Source organism: Sycon ciliatum, chromosome 6 (genome assembly GCF_964019385.1).
Source record: "Sycon ciliatum chromosome 6, ocSycCili1.1, whole genome shotgun sequence".
Taxonomy (NCBI): Eukaryota; Metazoa; Porifera; class Calcarea; order Leucosolenida; family Sycettidae; genus Sycon; species Sycon ciliatum.
Window position 1 is genome coordinate 14,571,987 of NC_088648.1, and position 18,625 is coordinate 14,590,611.

The following is an 18,625-nucleotide window of genomic DNA, read 5'->3' on the forward strand; positions in this document are numbered from 1 at the left end:
GAGAATTGAAAATTTATAACATCCTATGCTTTTTTGCCGTCTGATACGGATAGCGCCAGGCGTGACACAAACAAACAAACACCAAATTAAAGCTGTGTGGACCCTGGCTAGCGCCAGACGTTACTGAAGTAACGGCTGGCCACAATGCATATTCAAATAGGGCTTTCAAATGCAAGATCACAATGTGAAACAACTTGGAAGAATTAGTATGTATGCGAAGTGTATCGGGGGATGCATGCAGGGCGCGCGATAGTGCGGGTTCAAATCCCAGGTTATGTCTTAAAAAAAAGGAATTTTTTAAAGAATTTATACCATCCCTATGCTTTTTTTTGTCTAGGTCATCAAGGCAAAAAAGCATAGCGTAGGGCCCTGAGCTTCCAAGCTCTCTCGTTTATCAACCCTGGTTGAGTAAAATGTCTGCATGGTGTAAAACATTAGTGGGCATTTACATGAAGAGGGCTTACCCAGATAGAGTGCTGATATGCTAGCAAATTTCCACCTTTCTCCGCTGACATGGTCACTTGACTACTTCTCTGGCAAAATTTATTCTCCTGTCCATATCCCATGCTGCTGTGCGCTCATAATTACGGCAGTGCGTTTTAAATTTTAATAGAACGTTTTCTCGATTTCAAAACAAAAGGATTAGCAAACCGAATTCTTGCAAGCATGGGATTGAACATTTTTTATTGATTTTTTATTGTTATATTTTTGAAAAACGCAATAATATTTGGCACCTGTGAAATTAGGGGATGGCCCACGCCTGGTAAATAAAAGGAGTTGAACATGCTTGCAGACATTTCCCTTTTATTTGGATTGTTGAGCCCTGCTCATTGAGCAAGGGCTAAAGAAAAATTCATTTGAAGACTCCTTCAATGTCCACCTCCACGGAAATCTTTAGTAAAAGGCGAAAGATTTATTCGTGGTTGAAGGTAAACCAGAGTATGAACTTCTCAAATTTCCAGACAAGCTATTTATCACAAGCTATGGTTTAGGGCCTGTAGTTACGGAATAGGTGTGGTCCCGTATAACCTACTAGACTCCACTCTACTTCTCTATCACCAGTATGGGTCAGGCCTTTAAAATGACACAGACTGAGCACCAAACACTTTTATCTCGCTATGTTTTGCCGGCCAGCAAAAAGTTTCCATGGCAACAACCAACTACAATCTCATCTTCTGATTTCAACTCGCGTGCAATCCTGTCTTCACCCAACCTAGTTATTGATCAGAATTACATGATCAAAATACCATTGAAGGCAAGAATCTAGAGCACAAGGGAAAGGTCAATTTTCCTTTGTGGAGCACCCTCATACACTGCACAATATGCATGTTACTTGACGGCGCAGGCTAGGCATGGATAGCCTGTATGTACGTGTATTGCAATTTTCTGTGAGTCACGGTGACTTTTGAGTAGCAGTAGATCGATTTTGCATCGCAAGCTGCGATGCGATACAGGATACATTCATCCCTGTGGTAGATCGTAGTTTTCGACCACAGGTCTACCCATTTCAGTATAATGTCGATTTTACAGTACAATGTACAATAATTTGTGGAAACCAGCTCTCATGGCCACACACGTACAGCTATACTGTACTGCGACCAAACTTCTACCCACTCAGTCTACCAGCCTCTAACCTGGTGGAGCAGGTAGACTAAACTCAGGAAAGTACAATCTAATGTTAGGGTAGAAAATACCCAACACATCTACCGAAGGACGGAGTAGTTTCTACCAAAATCTGTAGATCAAAAATGAGCCCCCCCCCCCCCCCCCCCGAGGATTGACACTGAGGGTGCTCCACAAAGGAAAATTGACCTTTCCCTTGTGCATGCTTCAGTCGTTTTCTGCAAATGGGCTTTCAGGCATCACTCTCAAGAAGGACAATGCGGTTAACACCCAACCTTCAAAGAAAATGCTAATCAAAATCAAAGACTGCTACACAATTGTGATTTCGTATAGCAGAAACTGCTATGCAAAAATATGACAGTAAATTCATCCCTGTACCATCATTTTGTTTTCAAATATCCACTCTACTCTACTCTACCAAATACTAGTAGACCAAAACGAACGCAGCCTAAATTTCTAAACACTCTATCTACATCACCATGACCAGCAATCGAGGACATCTGAGAGTTGTAATTTTTGTACTCTTCCGAGGTGTGATTTTTGGCGTGCTGGGCCCAGCACAAGGAAGCCATCTGCAAAAAAACTGCAGAAAATGGTTGTTGTTTGATCCTTTGGTGTAATCTTTGTTTCTAGTCGAAGCTAGTTGCTGTTTGGAGCAGAAACGCTGAAATTGACTATTTTCTGCATGTACTCATACATGTACTCATGTACTCAGGCATGCAGTCTCACTCGTATTTTAGCTATTTTTCTGGAATGGATGCTGCTCTGCGCCCCTTGGTGAACATTTCCTGCGTTCGTGGAGCAGCTGAAAAGGACCACTGGTATGTCTGGTTCCTGGTTTGAAAGTGGAGAGTCGACTTTTGTGCCTTCAAAAAGGAGTAGAGAGCGATAGAGGTACGTCTGTTGCTTATTTTTGAGTGCTCCTCGTACATTTTTGATCGTGATAGAAATTCTCAGACCAAAGTCAGACCAAAGTCAGCGCGATGATGGCCGTACAGTTTTCTTGTGGATTTTTTAGTTGTTTCATCTCGTATCTATGTCAGTATCGTAATGGTGAAGTGGAGAGGGTGATTTTCTTCCTCTAGGCTTCGTCCGGCCGACTTTGCTTCGTCCTCGTTGAAAAGTGATCCTGAAAAAAAGGTCGATTCGAAAAATTATGTTGATTTTCAATGTACGTGATGACATGCGATTGCTGGCTATGTCTATATTCCCTCTACATACAAGCCTAAAAAATATCTCACATCTTTGCCAAGCTATTCTGCTGGAGCGTCTCATACTGCATCAGTCAATCCTCGGTAGTATAGTGGTAAGTATCTCCGCCTGTCACGCGGAAGACCCGGGTTCGATTCCCGGCCGGGGAGGACATTTCTTTTTCCTTTTCTTTTTTTCTCCCAATATACAGCATGGTGATTTGGTGAACGGGAGAATTGTCTAGCGTATAAAACAGTCTGGATGGTTGAAATTGGAAAGAACAAGGCTGCGTTTGGTTTCGTCAACAGTTGAACATTGATTTTCCGACCACCTCTGGCCCTGGGCAGCGAGCTCTGGAAAGGTGTTCGGATAATGAAAATGTCCCCGGATAAGGAAAATCTCACCACAGGCCGATACCTGTGTTCACCCAAGCCGTCCAAAACTTTGAACTTCTTGTCAACTGATAAAATAACAAGTTTTTGTTTTGCCTGTAGAGTAGCCATTGTCCTTTCCATTACAATGCAGCCGGCCCAACGCTGGAAGCACCCGTGCTGCCGTTCTTGATACTCTTCTTTGGGTTTTTGTCACTGTACGGCCTGTACACAGTGGCACATGTTTAACTCTATTTTTAGTTCACCATAAGCACAGGCAAAATCTGCCTCCTCACTGGGCGTATCGCCACATTTCTCGCCAAATGATGGAGATGTCTGTGCTTTTCGTAGCGCGAAATATTTGACGACTCCCTACTCTGTACTGTATCTCTTCTTACACATTTTGCTCAGAAAACCTTTCACCTCTGCCTTTGATTTTATTAGAAAGTTGGCTCACGGATGAGCCTTCAAAAATTGCAAAGCCGACTATGTTTCAAGTCGTCAATGCGGGATATTGGGAAAAGTTTTCAACTAGCAATAACCACGCCTCGGTTAGACCTCATCGGCTATGGTACTACCACTGCGCAAAGCTGATTACCCCACCATCATTTTCAAATGAATATACCTCAACAGAACACAGTGCAACTCATTGCAAACGTTTTCTCAACATCTCTTCAAAGCTCACACGTCAACATAGACATATATCCATCTTTACCACGGAGTTAGGAATACAACTTCAAGGCTCGGCGTTCCACCCCATCTGCGGTGATGCCCGCAGAATATTGCCATGGCAACGGTCAGTTACAACCTTACAGCCACGATGTGTCCCAAACATCCTGGACAAAACCTCCACATGGCCCCTGGCAGCATCTGATGATCATCTCTTTGGTAAAGGCTTCCGTGCCAGTGAGTAGCTCGACAAAGTTTGGATTCGAAAGGCTTTCGTTTGGTCAACTGCACACATGATGGTGTTCGTGAATTGGATTGTTTGTCTCATCAAAGTCAACTCACAACTGAACATTTGCGATGTGATGAACGACATGCGACACCTGCGACAAGCTGCAACTGTGACACATGACTTACGATTGTTTTGGCACCTGCAACCTCTAAAAGCAGTGCATAGCACATGCACGCGCAGAGCACATGCATCCAGCCTCGTGAACATATTTTTTAACAGTAAGTAGTCCATTGATGTACGTCACGCGTCGCAATTAAATTGAATGTTCGTCAATTTATGTGACAATGGCCTTGCGATTACTTGCGACAGGCATTTCCTTGTCACAAGTGTTCTCATGTCGTATGTCGCACCAAATGGGCCTTTTATTGTTAGGTCAGAGGCATAGATAGTGTATGTGTATTATCAACAGTGTTTCTGGAAAGTGAAGCCAAAGTTCCTGATAGAAACAGTCAGTCACAGCCATTTCCACTGGTGCTTCTTTCAGTACTCGAGTATGGGAGTAACTCATTTGCTCATTGCTTGTCAGTAACTCTTCATGACCGTCTAGTCCGTCTTAGTAATAGAGCTCTACGCATTGTGTTCAGTATGCCTCGCTTTTCTGACGTATCCCTTGTTAATGCACGCCATCACATTCTCCCTTTGTCTGTGCGCTATCAGTTCAAACTCTATATCTTAGTGTTTCGTGTCCTGAATCAGTTAACTACTACTCTCCTTACTGATTGCTTTTGCCTTCGTTCTACTTCTACTCGTACCAATTCCTGCACTCGCTCCCAGGTATCTTCGTCTGTCACTCTACCAAAAGCTAAAACTCGTTTCGGTCTCTTTTCAGTTTCTTTCATCGGTTCCGACCGTTGGAATGCACTCCCCGCTGCAGTCCGCTTATGCTCTTCACTGCACCTATTCCGTAATTCAGTCCTTTCATTTCTAGGGTACCCTGTAAGAAGGCCTTAGGCCTGTGGGGATTGCCCTATCAAAAATTTGATAATAATAATAATAATAAATAATTCTTTCATTTACTTACAAGTGCAGGGGCTGCGCGAACGCAAACCCCCACTACCATAAATTGTGCACCCGAGTTTCCCACGTTTGGGGAAATCGCAAGCCTCAGCCCCAACTGAGTGCAATGGAGGGGCCTCATCCTGAGGGAGCCGCCTTCTTGATCACGGCGTCCCCTGTGCCAGGTAAGTATGACTTTACACTTCTTTCCTACTACAGCTAAGAACTGCTACCTACTACAGTGGCAATCATTATGACACCACTCTCTTAGTCGCATTCTCCTCTTCTGCCTATCGCACGCATATGGGTCAAAGGAGCCTAGCGGCAACTGTACGACCAGTCAATATCTCACTTAGGCAACGCGCCTTTCCCTTATACCTTCAACATATCCTTTGAACTTGCACTGTCTGTCTCCATGGTAACAAAACTTCTACAGTACAGGCATTTGAATTATTGTTCTGGACCCAGGTTTGAAAATCCCCGAATGACCAGACTGAACACATAACAGACATGTAAACAGATAGCTGGAATTTTAATGAATTCTTCATTCACGATCCACTCACCGCAAAACTGCGAAACTACAGTGCTTTTCAAAAATATAGATGGGTGATTTTTTTAAACGTTAGGCCAGCATCTTTACCACATAAAATCTGTGACGACTTTGTGCACAAATATTTCGAAATTGGGCATTTGTTATCTGATCGTTTAAAAAGAGTGATTGGGGGAAGGATCTGAGCAATATTACAAAAAATTCTCAGAAAGCTCAAGCAAAATTCGAAAAGTTTCCAAAAATACCAGGCGTCTATATAATTTAAATGCACTGTAAGATACACGAGGCGTTGCAACCCGGGTTGAGTTTGACCTGGGTCAAGTTTCACCCTGCCACTGATGAACACAGATTGACTGGCGAGTTCGCATGATGCATTGCATGTGATTTTAGCCCTCCCCTGGGGGGGAGTTTGAGGATCGAAATCGAGAAATTGTACTACTGTGCTTCTGTACCAGCGCAAGATTTGAACAGCTCTCTCTCTCTCTCTCTCTGTCATCCCGTACTATTTTTATTTCTGGGCCCACGGATTCGCACAACCGAACATGCCCTGTTCCTCCTGTGGGGCAAGCTAGTTCTTTGAAAACGGCACGGACAAAGCCATGCGACAGTTATACTTAATTTTGAACACAAAACAGTCTTCCTCTTTCATTTTTGTAATTTATTGAGCCCTGCTCAATGAGCAAGGGCTAAAGAAAAATTCATTTGAAGACTCCTTCAATGTCCACCTCCACGGAAATCTTTAGTAAAAGGCGAAAGATTTATTCGTGGTTGAAGGTAAACCAGAGTATGAATTTCTCAAGGTTCCAGACAAGCCATTTATTACATGCTGTTCTTTAGGGCCAGTAGTTTCGGAATAGGCTTGGCCCCACTATCCCACTACACTAAATAGTCTAGTCATATTTATCTCTCTATCTCTGAAGTGCGAGTCACCAAATCTTATACTACGGCCACATCCCTGCCGGCTAGTAACACGTTTCTATGACAACTGCCGATTACCCTCCCAAGATAGGACATCACTATATACAATCCTGACTTCAGCCAACTCAAGTATTGATCAGCAAGGCATGATTCTAATACTATTGACGACAGGAATCTAGAGCCCAAAGGCAACTGCAATTGTACCGTAAAGTACCGTTGATCCCCCCCCCCCCCCCCCCCCCACACCATGTCGCTTCCCAGCTGGGTTTTCGGCAGGGGGCGGGAATTAGATCAAGGCTGTCAAGTGCAGTACGATGTACAACAATGTAGAAGTTCAGACTCGATGTCCTGGATTGTGCACATTTTCATCCTGGATTGGCAAGTATTGTGTACAGCAGTGCATGCGTCGGTTCAACATCGTATTTTCGTTGTATATGCCGAAGTCGCTTCACAGGTAGAAAATCGACAGGGGGCGGAATTAGAGAGGGGGCAGAATTAGAGAGGGGGCGGAATTAGAGAGGGGGCGGAATTAGAGAGGGGGCGGATCAACGATACTTTACGGTACATGTATGTCCCATCAAGTTCAGCACCTGCAAGGCTACTTCAACAGAAATTGCATCTTCTGCAACAAGCCCTTAATTCTTCAAACCCTGTGGTGGTTTCAGTATAGTCACTTTTCTCGGTGTAGCATCCTCAGTGTCGATATGAAGACACTCTACACTGCAGCTGTGGATAAACCACACATTATACATGTACAGCCGTGGCCAATGAAATCTGACCCGCAAGTCAAAAGCAGCGCCAAATTTTCATGTCAATAACATCGTGCGCGGCCGAAAAACCCATCCGAAGGTCGCAGAACGCGGTCGCATGAGCCTTGGTACACGGGTTGCATTTCTTTGGCCTCACGTGTACGTGGTAACCATGTGTGCAGACCATTCTGCTATACAAAGCACGTGCAGAAGAATATCTCGCCTCTTAGCATTCTACTGGAGCTGCAGAGCATCCACCAGTCAATCCTCGGTAGTATAGTGGTAAGTATCTCCGCCTGTCACGCGGAAGACCCGGGTTCGATTCCCGGCCGGGGAGGACATTTCTTTTTTTTTTGTCGCACGTCATTTTTACACCATACATATTCAAACTCTATTTACTATCACAGCCAGCCTCTGCCGTGGACCATCGAAATGCGATTTTCCACCAGAGCTGCTCCTAAACAATTTGGACGGGCTCAGCATCAAATGTTTTTGAAGTTCCGCGTACCTCATTCCTTCGGGGTTAAGAGTAAATGTTTTGAAAAGTGTGTTGCGCAATCTTGAGATCAGCATATCCAACACCCATGCTCATTGCCTACCTCCTCTATAAGTTATACGACTACATCATCAGTTGAGATGCTTTGGCAAAGTCGAGACACGGCGATGCACTAGCGACTCAATAGCGACTCTCATTTGGATACATAGCGGCCATGAGCGGTTCCGCTGCATACTTCATTTACACGGTACGCGGAGCAAAACGTAAAAGTTGTACACCAAAACGGAAGAAAACCAAAACGCTGGCCAAGGTGGAAGAATTTGAAAACGGAAATGTTCTGCCGGATAAATTTGGGTGTGTAAACAGTCGAAACGGTGTGCTGGCCTCGTTTTCCGTCACGTTTGTTTCGTTTTCGGCCGTTTACACGGATGCGACAATCCAAAAAATTGTTTTTACAATTTTCGTCATGTGACGCGTGTTGTCGTGTGCCTGTTTTCAACCATTACTTGAGTGTGATTGGTGCTTCCACGGCAACACTTGGCACATGACGAACTTTGGCGGATCCTTTGCTCTCGTGTAGACGCTTGAAAACGATACAAACGGAGACCACCTCGGATCGGCTTTGATCGTGTAAACGTACGAAAACGAAAAAAGAAATGCGGGACTGAAAACGGAAAACTGGCCGTGCGTTGTCGTGTGAACGCAGCCTCAGTGTGCGTACATGTAAGTGGTCCCGGGATTCCGCTGACTCATCATTGCGACTTCTTTCGCATAACCTGTATACGTAGAGGCCATGATAGCTTGCAAGACTTCATTGCACCTACCTTGGTCTCCCCGGCAACAAGCACATCGGAAGTATTGGTCTGATGGCGGCTGCTGACAATGTTGCTGCAGTCGGACAAGTCGCAGGTCACGGAGACACTGTCGCTGCCCTGTACAACACACACACACGCACACGCACACACACACACACACACACACACACACACACACACACACACCTCAGACCTCAGACCTGCCCATCGCAGAAGCAATGATAGCGAACAGCTATGTTCGACATAGCAACTAGTGCTGGGATTACACCATTCAACAGCTTGCAAGGCTGATGAATTGACAGCCACTAATTTTTTAGCCTGGTATCCACCACACAGCTGATTGAAGTGGTTTTTTCTGGCCAGTGAATCCCTATTTTTCATTTTTTCATTTTTCATTTTTTCTTCACTTTTTTCTTTTTTTTCGACACACACACACCACACCACATACTCCGGCATACACTGGCGCATGGCTGTTGGTAACCACCCAGGAGAATGAAAGAAGAGCTAGGAGAAGGAGAAAGAGAAGAAAGACGTGTGCGACCATAATCGTCGGGAATTGAACCCGCAACCTTTCGATTGGAAATCGACTGCACATACCACTGCACCATATAGGACACACACACACACACACACACACACACACACACACACACACACACACACACACACACACACATACACACACACTCACACACACACACGTCGATACACACCCTTTATAAAACAGCCACCAAAGCACCTTCACACTAGAGACTCAAAATGAAGACCATCTGAACCATTACAGCATAGAACACACACACCACCAAAACCACCGCCACGCTACATATCTACCACACAAAACCGACTCACAATCACCACCATCACACACCACTGATGCATATACACCACTGATGCATATACACCCCCATAAAAACACACACTGCTACTACACACTACGCACACAAACTTTATATTTCTCCACAGCTATATCCGTCAGTCTAGCTCACCCTGTTCCAAGCCACGATCGTTTCACAGTGCCCGACTCCCCACGGCAAGGAATACACCTCCAATGCGCCAGTCGTGGAAGAGTCTGCCGTGTCGTCGGACAGCTGCAGTTTGTCACCATGACGACACGCGGCGTACTCCAGTGCTCCGTCGGCTATGGTTGGATCTGGCGTGAGTTCGTAGACGGACACCGATGCCTCGTCATCACTACTCATGTTCACCTCACAAGAGAATGGCCAGGCCTAGAGATAGCGGCAAGCAGAGGAAACAGAGGCAACACAATCAAGCAAACATACAGAGAGACAGATAGACACACAGACAGGTTTTTCATGGAGGTTTCTGCTGTGCAACTTACATCTTCCTTTGCCTATGGTAGGGGGGCAAGCAGTACCAGACAAGTACATGCATGCACCAGTGCATGTGCAGCCAACACCTGTGTGGTTAGGAGGCCCTATTTAGTTTGCACCAGGCTCTTAACAGCCACAACTGCAGTGGTCTTCTGGGACAGGTGGTCGCCTTATCCGAGCGGTCGCCTTGACAGGTTCTACTGTAGTATAATGCACCTTGACTCTTTGGTGATATCAGGACTTGAAGTTATTATCCCCGGGGAAAGCTCACCTCCACCAGCTCCAGTTTTCTATTGTACCCCATTGCGTCAATGATACGCCAGGACTCCAGATTGTTGCTGTCAACCGTATCGCGTAGAATTGCCATCTGCAGCTGCAGAAATCCGTTCAGGGTCAGTTCTCCGGAGGGATTCGTGGTGAAGTTATCTGTAGGGCAAACAAAACCACACACATAGCCACACACATAACCACACACATATACATGTATATAGTACATGTATATTATGCTATTATGGGGTACAGTGTGGTGTCTTCGGGGGGGGGGGGGGGGGGAGGGGGGGGGGGGAGGGCACTGTATGTGTGGTGTCTTCGGGGGGGGGGGGAGCACTGTATGTGTGGTGTCTTCGGGGGGGGGGGGGGGGAGCACTGTATGTGTGGTGTCTTCGGGGGGGGGGGGGGGGAGGGGGGAGGGGGATGGGGGAGGGGCACTGTACGTGTGGTGTCTGCGGGGGGGGGGGGGGGTATGTGTGCAGCCTGCCGAACACAGGAACACTTCTATAATTGGTGCATCCACGTTTTCACAACATGTTTGCACTATACATCACGCATGCAGCTCTAGGCTATTCAGTCCAAAAATGACATTTGAAGATGAACAGCACCACACGGCACTCTCAACAGACACTAGGGAGGTTTAGCTACCAGGCCTGGATTCGCGTACATGAGTGACTCACGTCTGCAATCTTGTTATTGGCTACACGGATTCAAAGTACACACGTATATCAAACAGACAGTGATCTCTTCTCACCTATGATGACCTGCCAGTCTTCGTCTCCAAGACTGTCCTCCCCGCAGCGCTCATGAAAATATGTGTACTCGTCCCGATCCAACCCACCGCTTCCGTCCAAGTCATGGCGGCGAAATACTTCCTCAAACGCTGCTCTGTAATGTCGTAATTGTGGAATGCGCAGACAATAGAGTATGGCGAGTGGGTAGGTTCAGGAGAAATGAAACTGAAGAACTTATCAATCCACAGAAACACGGCATACCCCCTCCGGTCCTTTGTGTTGTATTATGTTGTAAAAAGACATTAGAGCGTACAAACACACACACACACACACACACACACACACACACACACACACACACACACACACACAGACATACACACACACACACACATACACACACACACACACACACACACCACAGTCTTTTGAATCGGTCCCCTCGCTTAGGAAAAGAAGAGGCAGGGGTATGAGGTTGCTCGCCTTAGCCCTGATCTTCTGATGTTCATCAAAGCAAATCAACATTCATCATGGCCAGCAATCGAGGACATCTGAGAGTTGTAATTTTTGTACTCCTCCGAGGTGTGATTTTTGGCATGCTGGGCCAAGCACAAGGAAGCCATCTGCAAAAAAACTGCAGAAAATGGTTGTTGTCTGATCCTTTGTTGTAATCTTTGTTTCTAGTCGAAGCTAGTTGCTGTTTGGAGCAGAAACGCTGAAATTGACTATTTTCTGCATGTACTCATACATGTACTCATGTACTCAGGCATGCAGTCTCACTCGTATTTTAGCTCTTTTTCTGGAATGGATGCTGCTCTGCGCCCCTTGGTGAACATTTCCTGCGCTCGTGGAGCAGCTGAAAAGGACCACTGGTATGTATTGTATTGTATTTATTTAAAAGGATTCTCCAAAAGCAAATGGATGCTTATCACGGAAGTCTCCCACATAAATATCGCAAGAAAAATGGGGAAATGGGGAGAGGAGAGTGGAAGATGAAGCATGGGAAGAAGGGAAACAAGTACCTAAATATCGAGGTATAAAAGCAGGAAAGAAATCGACGAGGGAAGAAATCACCTCTGCAGATAATAGCGGGACATTTAGATGAAAAAACCCAGCAAGGATTAATTTCAAGGAAAAAAAATTCTCAAACGGAAAAGTTCGGAATTCCAGTCAGAGAATATCTATGCTGAGAGTAATGAGCCTTTAGAGCAATGCGAAAATTGACAGAGGACTGAACGCAGCGGATGTGTTCTGGAAGTTTGTTCCATTCCACAGATAAACTGAAGAGAGGGGATTTAATGAAATGGGCGCCAGAACGAGGTAAAACTATAGAGGACGGGTGACGACAACTAAGGGATACATTGAATTTGAAACGAATTAGCAAAGACGGAAACTGGTAAAAGACATGATGAAAATACAGCAAGGACAGAATCTGACGACGCCACTTCAGGGATGACCAGTCACAAGTACGATTAAGAAATGTCTGGTTCCTGGTTTGAAAGTGGAGAGTCGACTTTTGTGCCTTGAAAAAGGAGTAGAGAGCGATAAAGGTACGTCTGTGGCTTATTTTTGAGTGCTCTTCGTACATTTTTGATCGTGATAGAAATTCTCAGACCAAAGTCAGACCAAAGTCAGCGCGATGATGGCCGTACCGTTTTCTTGTGGATTTTTTAGTTGTTTCATCTCGTATCTATGTCAGTATCGTGATGGTGAAGTGGAGAGGGTGATTTTCTTCCTCTAGGCTTCGTTCGGCCGACTTTGCTTCGTCCTCGTTGAAAAGTGATCCTGAAAAAAAGGTCGATTCGCAAAATTATGTTGATTTTGAATGTACATGGTGACATGCGATTGCTGGCTATGTTTGATCTCTCTCTCTCTCTCTCTCTCTCTCTCTCTCTCTCTCTCTCTCTCTCTCTCTCTCTCTCTCTCTCTCTCTCTCTCTCTCTCTCTCTCTCTCTCTCTCTCTCTCTCTCTCTCTCTCTCTCTCTCTCTCTCTCTCTCTCTCTCTCTCTCTCTCTCTCTCTCTCTCTCTCTCTCTCTCTCTCTCTCTCTCTCTCTCTCTCTCTCTCTCTCTCTCTCTCTCTCTCTCTCTCTCTCCTAGGTTCGTCTAGTTTGATATAAAGCTGAGACCCTGGATCGGCAGAACTCTGCAGACCTCACCACCACCACAACCAAAATGGAGAACAAACACACACACACACACACACACACACACACACACACACACACACACACACACACATCGTATTCGCAACATGTCCGCAGCAAAAAGTGCACGCAAGTCATTTGTCCTCCAAAGCAGCATCTTACTTTACACGGGGCAGCATCTTCTCATCGGCCGTCAGCATTTCACCGTTACTCTCCGTGTTCTCTTCATCGATGTTCACCCGGTCCGGGGATGAGAACACTGACTCTAGCTTGGCACAGGATGTGAAGGGTGAGAACACATACTCCCCCGGATCAACATCTGCCACTACGCATACTGCCTGTGTGGAGCACACAACGGACAATCGAAAAAGGATATGTCAATGAAAGCAATCTGGTATACCCGCTTTCTCCGAGCGGTATCGATCAACCAAGCCATACATTGCACTCATTTCCATTCCTTTCTTCCTCATTTTTACTTCCATGCCCGAGCCCGGTGCTCATCGTACAGTCCGTCTTCTCTGTCTTTTCCCTCACTGCTTCCCCCGGTAACAATGTCTTCCCCTCTCCCTAGCCCTTGTTGTCTGAAGTCCGAGCACTGTGAAATACAGTTCTTTTGCACCTCTATACAAACTTCACAGTTCAGGACCACACTTTCTGCAAGTAGTTTCGGCAAGTTTCTCGTCTTTCGAATGGGAGGTATGCATCTAAGATGGCCGTCACCTTTTTGCGGGGCAAGTTACCCCATACTTGGCAGATACAACCCGTTATAGTACATTTATGAGTATGACCTCACAAAGCTCATGACCTTCTATGCAGAGCTGGTATAACAGTGTGTACGGTTGTAGTGGACTTTCCCCGCAAAACCGAATGGCGGGAAATGGATGCATACGTCCCATTTCAAAGACGTCCAAAACATGTACATTTGCAAGACTTCAGGGACAGAGCCTATCGAAGTCAACACTAACACACAATGAAAGCATCGTAAGTTTGTTTCTGCACTCCAGATTGCCACCTTATGGTCATACGGTCAACAAATGCACGTTTGCCATTGGTCTAAAGTTCTTTTTCCTCCAATTTGTCGTCACGGTGACCGGGAAATCATTAATGACCAACGTACAAGTTATCCAATTGAATTCGTTATATGCGAGGAATGCTGCAGGATTTTCAGAAACATCGGCAGAAAAGTGACCGTGATGACCGACTGTCAGACCAGAGCCGTCAGACCAAGGTGATCGAACTTTCAATCATAAAATTAATGAGCGGAGAGCAAAGCCGGGGTATTTAGTTATAGCAAAGAAACGTGAGTCTGACCAAAAGAAGTGTTCGGCAGCACCATGGCCATTCCATAGAAAGATTTTTTAACAGTACAAAAGGTGTGGATTTTCGGGTCATGATGTAAAAGTCTACAGCATAACATGTGTGAGGCTGGAAGCTAATATTAATAAGAATTTAAAAAAGCAATCTTCAACGCTACATCAGTGCACTACAGAGCATGGGTGTGTGTGGGTGGGTGTGTCACATGATGGGTGTGTGTGTGGGTGGGTGCGTGGGTAGGTGTGGGTGGGTGTGGGGTGCTAGAATACCACTTGTGCTATTTCGTCTCGTCAACCTCGTCAGCACCCTCATCCTGCACCTGCGTGATGGTCTTTCGTCTGAACGTGTTGACACGTGTAGCCGTAGCTGTGTGGCGACGGCTAGGACTACCCGACTGACCTCCCCTCACCAACCTCAGCACTTTGGGCAAGAAGAAGACGCCGACAAGCAAGCTGAAAGAGAAGTGAACGTCCAGTGTGTCGAGCAGGTATCGCATGTCCGGCAGCAACGTGAAGACATTACGCACCACCAAGAAGAGAATCTGAACCGCCAGGAAGGCGTACACGCTGACGAAGATCTCCTTGGTCTCGGAGAACTCGTCGACGAGGTTACGCAGCTGAGAGCTGTAGTAAACGGCCGGGAGGACGACGAGCAGCGTGACGATGAGCATGACGTTGTCCACAAAGGATGTCGAGCAGTAGCTGTACTGCAGCGAGGCGGCGGAGGTGCGCGAGTGCTGGACGTACGAGGGCAGTCCACCGGTCCAGAACGAGAGCAAAACGAAGAAGACGGCCGCGATGCCCAGCAGCATCAGAGCCAGGTCGGCGTTGCTCAGCACCTCGCGGCTCCGGCCGCGGAACCGCCGCCCGGAGAAGATCTGATAGAGGCGCCAGGTTTTGACGAGCACGCTGCCGTAGGTGAGCGCGAAGCCCATGAAGTAGCACCAGGGTGCCAGCGCACACTGCAGGTTACTGGGTTGCAGGGCAGAAAAGCCACCGGAGAACGCCGGCATTGACACGCCAAGCAGAGCTAGTATAGCACCGAGCAGCATAATGACGAGGAACGGCCAGCTTGCGGCGCGGAACGAGTGCGAGTGCCGGGATAGCACCACAAACACGATCAGCGCGGCGCACAGAATGATGGCTATGATGTTGAGAGTAGTGAGAAAGGCAACGAGACCCGCGCTGCTCTGGAGCGTGCAGACTTCCTCTCCGCTCGTGCACTCTATGCAGCCTTCAGGGCATGGCACGCAGGAGAACTGCTCGTCCAGGATGCGCCGTATCTCCTCCGTCGTACTCATACATGCCTGACGCGCAGAGCAGCCACACGCACTGGTCGAGCGGACCATATCGGTGGCATCCTCGATATCAACACCATTAAAGTACTGTTCCTCGCCGGGGAGGCTGCCACCGGTGTTGCCACGGCGATAGAAACCCTTCTTACACTGGCACCTGTACGAGCCAAAGTTGAAGCCTAGGCCAGCAAGTGGACGACACTCGGTTGTGGCGGGCTCGCAGAGGTGCGTGTTGCGGAACTTGTCAAAGGCAAGCGATGCGCTGCTTGCACCGCCAGCGTCGTCGCTTTCGCCGCTCGAGACGTTTCCGCATTCGTTCAGGTCCAGGTCTGACAGGTTGATGTCAATGGCGGCCATGCCTACAAACTCAAGCTGGCCGTCGTCACGCGTGCGGATGATTGGTGCCGAGTACGTGATCATCCAGATGAATCCCAGAACACAGTCGTAGTACGGATCCGTCCAGAGCAATGGGCTGTAGGCAATGCTGAAGTCACGCACGCTGCGTGAGCCAACGTCACGGACTGCGGCCGTCACCGGCAGAGACGCATTGCTCAGTTCACGACCGGTGCTCAGTTTTGCGTTGATCTCCTCGACAAACCTGCGAGGAGTTGCAAACCACTCCTCCTCAAGCACTACAAAGCGGCCCGTATTGAGCATAAAATTATTTTCTGTTCTGCTTAGGTTCCTGTAGCGATAGAAGCATTCCGCCTTTTCGTCTGCATCGCTAGGTGCTTGGCATGATCCAGCTGCAAACATGGCTACGTTAGCGCTCAGCGCAGACAGTGTAAGACTGGCCAGGATTGGCTGCCCGCCGGAGAAGGGATTTCCCCCTCTGGCACAGTTGTTGTCGGCCATCAAGTCGGTGATGTTACCGGGCCAGCCGAACGCCTCGAGGAACGAGTCACTCTTGCTGTTGTACATGTCAGAGACTATGCGTGCATTGCGAATAGCAACATCGGCGTAGCCCCGTAGCTTGTCCAGGTCAATGTCAAAGTTGGTAAAGCTGAGTGTAATGCATTCACCTTTTCCCTCTTTCAGCCTCTCTTTCAGGTTCTCCGACTGGCGGAGGAGTGTTTCGACCGAGTGCAGCAGGCTCTTCTTGGTGACACGGTTGGTTAGGTCATCCCGAGAGGACACCTTGCATCCACTCAACATCTCAATACCCTCACAGAATCCTGCAACAATTGCAGCCATCACAATTGCTGTCGGAAACATGCAAACGGGGCACTTCATTTTCGCGCACCAAGCTTCAAGAATATAAACTAAATGCCAGTAGTATCTCTGTTATCGCGGAGGAAACCTATGCAACTATTAGAGGGTAGAACTGCCGAACAAGAAATTTCTCCCTTTTCTTTACCTGCCCACGGTTGCACAACGAAAGATTCTCGGAGCTGTGTACTTCACTCCCGGGTATGCACACTGGCACGTTAAAACACACAAACACACACACACACGTGTGTACCTACAAATCTGTGAAAAGGACCGCATGTTGCGTGAATGCAACCACGAAATGCACGCGAAGACCAATCACAACTGCTCTGGCACAGGCTGGTAACACTCAACACTGTTTACCAACGATGTCAGCAGAGCGGATGCATTGCCTTGCTTCAGCATCGCCACTTCTACGGAAGGGTACACATCCGCTTCATGAGAAGTCCGTACACAGGAAACTCTACAGGGGACATTTCAGCTTGACATCTGCTCGTTTCAGAGCACTCCTTGCTGAATACTAGCTAAGCCTACGACAGTGATCACTTTTTACTGCTGTGACTACGCAAAGTCTGTTTGTGCCGGTCTGCTCACACGTTTAGCAGTGCCCTTACAATGCGGTCTGCAGTCTGCAGGCCTGGCTGGAAGAGTTCCTTCCTGCATGGTTAGAGAGCAGCACACTTCCTTCCACTGCGGAGTGCAGCTGTGACCTTGTCTGTACCAGTAAGCAGCAGCAGCTGAGTCTATGCATGGTTTGCACTACTACAGTCAGACCTCGCTTATCCGGTCCTCTTTTATCCGGATGCCTCGCCAACCGGGAGGAAACCGTTGGTTGCCGATTTACAGCATATGTCATGCATACATACATAATGTGTGTTCGATTATCCGGCTCCCTCGCCTATCCGGATATTTTTGTGGAGAACGGACGCGTGCGGTTAAGCGAGATCTGACTGTATAATGCTGTGCCTGAATTACTGAAAACACAGCTACAGCGTCTACGGAAGTGTCCTCGCAATGGTTATGGTTGTGTGGAGGGTCTAGTCGGCTAAAGAGCGCAGTGGAGTAGAGGTGACTCAACAGCTACAGCGTTCGAATTAATTCTAGCCATTCATTATTCTCAACCTTCACTGATGAGACCCTGGTGGTCGAAACAGCGCTGCTGTATGGAGGAAATTGTATTCGTCAGTATCTACAACTAGTAGTCATGTTGCCGGTGTGAGGAGGTCGGCTGGAGAGCGCGTTTGGTGAAGGTGGAGGAATTGCTGTCTTGATGAACAGGCCGAAAGCTGCTGCTTACCTATTCCGCTACAGGCTGCTGGAGGTAAGTGCAGGGGCATCGGACACGGTACGGTCACTACGGTATTGACCGTACCACCTTTACCCCATAAATCAGTACAATACACTGAGTTGAGCTCGATATTGCCAAACTTTCGTCTCAGCCACCCCCCCCCCCCCCACGAGTAAATCGTACTTCAGATGTCTGACCGTACCACACTGAAATACCTTCCAATTCCCCTGATTTAGTGTCTGATGTTCGCATGGACTGCGCAACTGTGTGATGGTGGAATGACTGCTGTGTGTTGCAGTCTTGAGCAGGGCGTTTCCTTATATAGACGAGGCGCCTCCAAGGCAGTTTGTTCCTGGATACGTCAGTCGCAAAA

The 18,625-nt window shown here is 47.3% G+C and overlaps 2 protein-coding genes and 6 non-coding genes across 8 annotated transcripts in view; 2 read left to right on the forward strand and 6 right to left on the reverse strand.

Moving 5' to 3' along the window:
• LOC135820065 (uncharacterized) overlaps positions 1-18,625 on the reverse strand; it is a 52,390-nt gene that overhangs the window by 15,871 nt on the left and 17,894 nt on the right. The window contains exons 15-19 of the mRNA XM_065333370.1: positions 13,310-13,485; positions 11,023-11,156; positions 10,270-10,424; positions 9,654-9,893; positions 8,677-8,784 (exon numbers count right to left, since the gene is read on the reverse strand). Coding sequence (XP_065189442.1) covers positions 8,677-8,784; positions 9,654-9,893; positions 10,270-10,424; positions 11,023-11,156; positions 13,310-13,485 — 813 coding nt within the window. The remainder of the gene's footprint in view (positions 1-8,676; positions 8,785-9,653; positions 9,894-10,269; positions 10,425-11,022; positions 11,157-13,309; positions 13,486-18,625) is intronic.
• Positions 824-943, reverse strand: LOC135820318 (U5 spliceosomal RNA). Its single transcript, XR_010554048.1, has one exon. It is a non-coding gene; the product is annotated as a U5 spliceosomal RNA (small nuclear RNA).
• Positions 2,913-2,984, forward strand: Trnad-guc (transfer RNA aspartic acid (anticodon GUC)). The gene has a single exon. It is a non-coding gene; the product is annotated as a tRNA-Asp (tRNA).
• On the reverse strand, positions 3,638-3,777 carry LOC135820308 (U4 spliceosomal RNA). The gene has a single exon (XR_010554038.1). It is a non-coding gene; the product is annotated as a U4 spliceosomal RNA (small nuclear RNA).
• LOC135820349 (U1 spliceosomal RNA) lies at positions 5,170-5,332 on the reverse strand. The gene has a single exon (XR_010554078.1). It is a non-coding gene; the product is annotated as a U1 spliceosomal RNA (small nuclear RNA).
• Positions 6,355-6,477, reverse strand: LOC135820311 (U5 spliceosomal RNA). The gene has a single exon (XR_010554041.1). It is a non-coding gene; the product is annotated as a U5 spliceosomal RNA (small nuclear RNA).
• Trnad-guc (transfer RNA aspartic acid (anticodon GUC)) lies at positions 7,622-7,693 on the forward strand. Its single transcript has one exon. It is a non-coding gene; the product is annotated as a tRNA-Asp (tRNA).
• On the reverse strand, positions 14,371-17,172 carry LOC135819445 (metabotropic glycine receptor-like). The gene has a single exon (XM_065332655.1). It carries the CDS (start codon positions 16,986-16,988, stop codon positions 14,739-14,741), a length of 2,250 nt encoding a protein of 749 aa, XP_065188727.1. The 5' UTR covers positions 16,989-17,172; the 3' UTR covers positions 14,371-14,738.

Coding starts and splice junctions, on each gene's coding strand:
- LOC135819445 (XM_065332655.1), bottom strand. CDS start 16,988: ATGAAGTGCCCCGTTTGCATGTTTCCGACAGCAATTGTGATGGCTGCA.